At 40.7% G+C, this 6,865-nt stretch overlaps 1 protein-coding gene across 1 annotated transcript in view; it reads left to right on the forward strand.

The window, feature by feature from the left end:
* BLM (BLM RecQ like helicase) overlaps positions 1-6,865 on the forward strand; it is a 125,847-nt gene that overhangs the window by 98,611 nt on the left and 20,371 nt on the right. Inside the window, exons 15-16 of the mRNA XM_004708093.2 lie at positions 2,682-2,877; positions 5,612-5,802. Of these exons, the coding sequence (XP_004708150.1) occupies positions 2,682-2,877; positions 5,612-5,802 (387 nt within the window). The remainder of the gene's footprint in view (positions 1-2,681; positions 2,878-5,611; positions 5,803-6,865) is intronic.

Consider the following 6,865-nt stretch of genomic DNA (forward strand, 5'->3'; position numbering starts at 1 on the left):
CATCATGGAATGCCAGTTTAATAGAACAAAGTGTTCTTGCATTGAGGGTGTACTTGAATGGAGGCCTAATGTCCATCTGCTACCTTAATACTAAACCTATAAATATATGCACATAGATCTATTTCCCTGTCATCATATATAAATATATTCACATATGTACATGCCTATATTTAGACCTCTTTAAATGTCCTTTGCTTCCTAGTTCTTTCCTCTATTTCATTTTACTTTCCTCTTGTCCCACTATCATGCTCAGCGTTCATTCGGGTTTCAGTAATTTCTCTTGGTTACATTGCCCTTGATCAAGCCCTACCAGGCCCGTTACACCCTCCTCGCCACCGATTTGGATCACTTGTTGTTCCCTTGTCCCTGGGTTTGTTAACACCACTTCATTTCCCCCACCGCCCCCTCTCCCATGACCCCCAGAACTGTCGCTTCCATTGTTTTCTCCTCCAGATTGTTTATCCAGCCTATCTTATCTAAATAGACCTGAAAAATATTTTCACAAACAAATTATAAATGAAGAGCATGTCAAAAATTGGAAAGAACTGTTTTAATAAGTGTCAACTGAAGTAAATGAGCCTAAGGTATAAACAGATTTGTTAGCACCATGGCCATGGATTCTTGAGACACCACTCTGGCCTCAAGTCGGCTGATGGTCTCCCTCAGCCGACCGATGATGTGCCTTTGTCTTGTCTTAAGTGGTAGTAAAAGGATTTTAACTTTTCTAAGTTACTTATGAAGGAATTTTTAGTAATATGAAGATGCTCAGGTGCTAAGGATGAAGATAGGGAAAAGTAGAATTCAGAAGGGTATAATCTCAATCATGCCTAAAATGAAAATAGAGTAGAAAAATGCAAATAAAGAATGACGAGGAAAAATCCTAGCATGAAATAGTTTAACAATTAAGATAGAATGTTCCTAAACATATAATTAAGAGTGTTTTTCTCCACATCCCTCACATTTGTACGTATAAGCACAGTAGGTCAGTCCTTGGGTGTTCTGCAGCCTTGGGAACCTTATAGGGCAGCTCTGCGTGGTCCTCCAGGCTGGCTATGAGTTGGAACCAACTTGTAGGCAATGGGATTAGTATAGATACACACACACTTTTTTCTAATGGTAAAAGGAATTAGTGAAGTCGGGTTTTTTGGTTCGGTTGGTTTCTGTGCCTCTTTTGGCCTTTTGTTTTGTTTTAATCAAACTAGTTATGCTATGGGCACGGGCTGGCTAATTCGTTCAGTCAGGGTATAATGTTATCCTGCACCAGCTGGACAGCCTTGATCTTGCTAGATTTGTGTGATAAACTTTGTTGTTGTTCACTAAGAAATGGTCGGTGTCTGCAGTTTGAAAAAACAAAACACAGGAATAAAAAGGGAAGTAGTTAACTCCGCAAAGGAGGCTTTCTGAGTTACAGGAAGAGCTTTCAGAAAGAGTTGGTATCCCCATGCGCTCACTCAAAGCCTGCCATTGGAGATGCAGAAGCGCCAGGCTCAGAGCCACCCTGCCGCCCGGCTACAGTTTCTCACCATATGGTCCCTCTGTGGGCAGGCATCCCTCTGGGCCTGCTCTCCACACTAGAGGCAATAGTATGAGCCTTTTCTCTCCAAGGAGCTTTGACTTTGATCAAAGTGCTGTCAATTTAGATGGATAGCTAACCCAGAGTGCACACCGCTGCCGGTCCCCATGTTGATAAATGTACCCATTTGGTTTGCACATAGTCAGCCCATCGCTTGCAGCTCCTTTGCTCTGCTCTCACAGTTACTGAAGTCATGGCATTAGCCTCAGTCTTGCTGCAGATACAGCAGTTGCTTTTGAAATACTGTTCTTGCAGTAGTGATTCATTTTTTTAAGTGCTAAAAAAAGACTTGCCGGTTTATTTGTCTAATGTGATTTTGCCTAGAGATAGAAAGTTTTTGTCTGGACTAAATAGGTCCTAAATTTGCAACTGAATGGAGAGTCTTAAAGATGATTTTTTGGCCAACAATCAATTTATCCAACTCCTGAATTTTAACTACCACCTTGCTTCAACTAAGTTGTTTAAATAGGTCAAGGGCCACAGCCCCCAGGCCTCCCCCCTTCCTTCCAGTATAAGAAATTCTCGGTCTTTTACCAAGATGAGTTTCAAAATAACCGTTTTGACTTTGAAATCAATTGGTAAATAAAAGGATTCAGTGCAGTGGTAAGGTGGTACGGTAAAATTTTCCACTGGGGAAAATTTTGGTGAGCACCAGAGAATGCCATTGTTCTTGAATCACCTGTGAGCTGGCCTCAGCTGCCCTGGAAACACCCAGAGCTCCTGAGCAAGCCCATGTTGATGATCACTGACCTGGATACCATGCTGTGTGAGCAATACCCCCCCATACCTCTGCACCCTCCCCAGAGGAGAGCAGGCTGTGGCAGCACACCCTTTGATCCAGCTCCTTCACATGAGCAAACTGAGCCACACAAGGAAGTCCTTACCTGCCGGGCTGTTCTTTACCTGCTTGAGTCTCGGGAGAAATGCACATTATCACTATGAAAATCTCCTGTTAGTCATGTTAACTCGTGGGATAAAGGTAAGCTCTGAGATCATTGGGTAGGGTGGAAGGTAAAATTGGGGTCAAGCTTTAAGAAGCAGCTGCCATTAGGAAAACATTCTTTTAAGCTGCATTGAGTCTCATAAATTGGCTTTTGGTTTCCCTCAGGTTATCTGTGCCACCGTTGCTTTTGGAATGGGGATTGACAAACCGGATGTGCGATTTGTGATCCACGCGTCTCTCCCTAAATCCATGGAGGGTTACTACCAAGAATCTGGCAGAGCTGGAAGAGATGGGGAAATGTCTCACTGCCTGCTTTTCTACACCTATCATGATGTGACCCGACTGAAAAGACTGATATTGAGTAAGCTGAACCTCATTGTGGACACATTCAGTCATCCTCAGTCTCGTGATAATTACCTCTCTACTGCTCATTATGCTACCGTTGGTTCCAGTTCTCCGTATGTAATCCTAGAATAATAAACAAGCCCCCCAAAGGGAACCCAAGCCCGCTGCTGGCAAGTCAATTCCAACTCATAGCTTCTTATAGAACCCCCAGAGGGTCCCAGGGCTTAGCTCTTTAGCAAACTGATGGCCACATCTTCGTCTCACAAACAACTGGTAAGTTTGAACCACTGACCTTTCAGTTGGCAACCTAGCACTTTAACCACTGCACCACTAGAGCGCTTCCTAGATTGGAATGTTGTTCTAAGTGTGGAAATTTTGGATTCGTTTATTTTTATTGAGACAGTACTACCTGCTTATGTAAAACTCCCGTGATGCAGACATGTACTGAGCAAAATTTCCCAAGCGGTGCCCTAAAAAATAACTCTAGTCACTGCTTCCTTTCTGCCCTTCCAGACCCAGTCTCGCATGCACCCTTACCTACGGCGCACAGTTCCAGCATACAAAAGGGTGAAAGGGAGGGTCATGAACGCTCAGCTTAGGACAAGACACACAGCCAAGAGTGCGCTGCCCCTTTCCAGGCCCAGCCCTTCCTCCCTGTCAGAGTCGGGCTGTATCTTGTAATTGGTGCTTACCCCTCCCTGACCATAGGTATTTTAAAACTTAAGTAGATTTTATTAAACATGTGTTTTTCTTATTAATGACTTGCTTTTTTCAATTAACACTGTAATTACCATGCCCATTAATTTTCATAGCTTAACTATATAGAATTCCATAGTATGAATATTCCACATCTATTTAACCAATCCCATTGGAACAGGTACTTAGATTACCCACTGTTGCCAGCAATGTGATGGTGAACATCCTGGTGCAGATACCTGTGGACATTTGGACAATTAGGTATATAGAATCAATCTCTAGTCTAGACTCGCTGGGTCAAAGTGAATACCTATCTTAGAATTTGGTTATGGTTTTTGCCCATTTTTCCATTGGGTTGTGATGATTAAATATTTTCAAAATATATTAATCTATTTTTAATTAAAAGATCATTTTATTGGGGGCTCTTACATCTTTTTTCATTTAAATCATTTTACTGGAGGCCCCTACAGCCCTTATCACAATGTATACATCCATTGTGTTAAGCACATTTGTATATATGTTGCCATCATCATTTTTTTTTTAAATCGTTTATTGTACAACTCATTTTCAAAACATTTTCTTTCTACTTAAGCCCTTGGTATCAGCTCATCCACCCTCTTCCCTCCCTCATGAACCCTTGATAATTTATTAAAAAAATTTTTTTTCATGTCTTAAACCAACCACTGTCTCCCTTCACCCATTTTTCTGTTGTCCATCCCCCTGGGAGGGCGTTCTATGTAAATCATTGTAATCAGTTCCCCATTCTCCCCCACCTTACTTTACCCTCCTGGTATTGCTACTTTCATTATTGTTCCTGAAGGGTTGATCTGTCCTGGATTCCCTGTGTTGCAAGCTCTTATCTGTACTCATGTACATGCTCTAGAAATGGCATCATGATAGTGGGGTGGGGAAGCATTAAAGAGCTAGAGGAAAGTTGTATGTTTCCTTGGTGCTATACTGCACCCTGACTGGCTTGTCTCTTCCTTGCGACCCTTCTGTAAGGGGATGTCCAGTTGTCTACCGATGGGCATATTGTTATATTATGAGACTACTTTTGAATTGGCAGGGTCCTGAAGGGACCCAACTTTGACTGCAGAGTCCATATTCATTGCCCTATATTAAGATGATTTCCAGAAAAAAAATGAAACTTTTATATCTGGTTTCCCCCTTACGTTTTGAAACAGAAACCACAGCAAATAGATAGGTCCAAGCAAGTTAATAAATCCTACTAACTTAGTAGTAATATACATTCTAATAACTTAGTAACAGTTTGAAAAAACAATACTTGTAAACTAGAAGGAAGACAGTATTTTTCTTTCATTCCTAAGTAACCACAATTGCTCATTGATGGCAAGTAGCAGCTGTTATGCGCACACCTTGAAATCACGGTTACTGTCATGTTCATTTCGTAATTCACGTTGATTTTCTCAAAATACTCATTTTTATCGTGGCGAGTGCCAAAAATCCAGCTCCATCAAAATAACATGTTGTTTAGAAGAATGTAGTGCAATCTAACATTAAAACCACGAACTACCTTGAACTAGGAGTTCACTCAATATTTAACAGTCGATAGATAGTGCTGTGTTAACCCACCAGTGTCCCCTCAGATTTCATGGTAGTGCCCCAGGGCTCCTTGGCACACAGTTTGGGAGCTGCTGGATTTTCCACTTCTACCAAAGATCCCTGGGGAAGGAGGGCAGCCTACTGCCGAGTTCTGGGGCCTACTGACTCTGGATGTTCTGTTCAGTATGTGCTTATCCAATAAATACAATAAAAAAAGTCATCTCTTCATCGTGATGAGTAATGAAAATTTGCAAAAAAATTTTCAGCCACTCCTAATAGTCTAACATTTATTCCTGTACAGCCTAAAGCCTTGAGAGGCAAATATACATAAATACCTACTTCGTTATAATATAGAATGTTGCCATACTGCCATATAATTCTATTAATAGTAGTTATTTTTACTTCACCAGATACTCAGTTGTTTACCCATGCTGTTCTCTTACTCTCTGCTCTAATCAAGTATGTTTTACTGTGTTCTTTATCTCCTTTAGTGGAAAAGGATGGAAACAAGCATACAAAAGAGACTCACTTCAATAATTTGTACAGCATGGTCCATTATTGTGAAAATATAACAGAATGCAGGAGAATCCAGCTCTTGGCTTACTTTGGTGAAAATGAGTTTAATCCTGATTTTTGTAAGAAATACCCAGATGTTTCTTGTGATAATTGCTGCAAAGCAAAGGTAAAGTTAAAAGGTTTTAAATTCTTTATAATTAAATTACCAATATTTCTTCTCTTAATTTAGGAAAGGAGGTACAAAATAGATTACAATACATGGGGCTCAAGGGCCAAGTGTGAAAAATAGCTTCCTTGTGATAGCAATTTGGAGCACGAACATTTCAAAAATAATTTTATGGAATTTCTTTCCTTTAGAATTAGAAATCTGTATCAAAATATACTACTGGACATTGACCTTAATGTGCTGTGGTGGTTATAGAATATTTCTAAAATATCACTATGTAGAATAAACATTTTAAATGATCTAACTTGGGCAGGCAGGATATATTAAATTTTTGTGGGGGGGGGGTCCAAGTGGGATTTTATAAAGGATAGAAGACGTTTCAGGTGTTACAATAAACTGAACCTAGGCGCCCTCCTGGCACTGCACACCAACACTTGATGGCCTGGGGGTGGGGACACACCTCAGCCTGGCAGAGTGGAACGCAGAGAAGCAAAAGAACAGGACATTTTAAATTCAACTTGTCCTTAAAACTTTTATTTTCAAAAGTGTTACAGTAACTGGTATACCTTGTATTTGAATGTGTAATAATTATGTTGCTGTGTAAATGATTTCTTCTTCTTTCTTAACCTGTCAAGAATAATGACAGTGACTTCTGGTGAGTTTGCTTTCACCTGTTCTAAGAATAACCACTGAAGGTTACATTCTCATGAATGCTCACTCGATATGTAACTCCCATGGTATTCTTTGTCGTTATTTTATTGGGGGCTCGTACAGTTCTCAACACAATCCATCCATCCATCCATCCATTGTGTCAGGCACATACGCACTTTGTTGCCCTCATAATTCTCAAAACATTTGCCTCCCACTCTATAGCCCCTAATATCATTTTCCCCCTCCCTCATGAACCCTTCATAGTTCATAAATTATTATAGTTTTGTCATAAGTTAACCTGTCCGATGTTTCCCTCCGCCCTCTTCTCTGCTGTCCCTCCCCCAGGGAGGAGGCAATACTTAGATTCTTGTAATTGGTTCCCCCTTTCTACCCCACATTCCCTTCACCCTCC

The sequence above is a fragment of the Echinops telfairi genome, unplaced genomic scaffold, assembly GCF_000313985.2.
Source record: "Echinops telfairi isolate 266 unplaced genomic scaffold, ASM31398v2 ScPeMD7_7;HRSCAF=31, whole genome shotgun sequence".
Taxonomy (NCBI): Eukaryota; Metazoa; Chordata; class Mammalia; order Afrosoricida; family Tenrecidae; genus Echinops; species Echinops telfairi.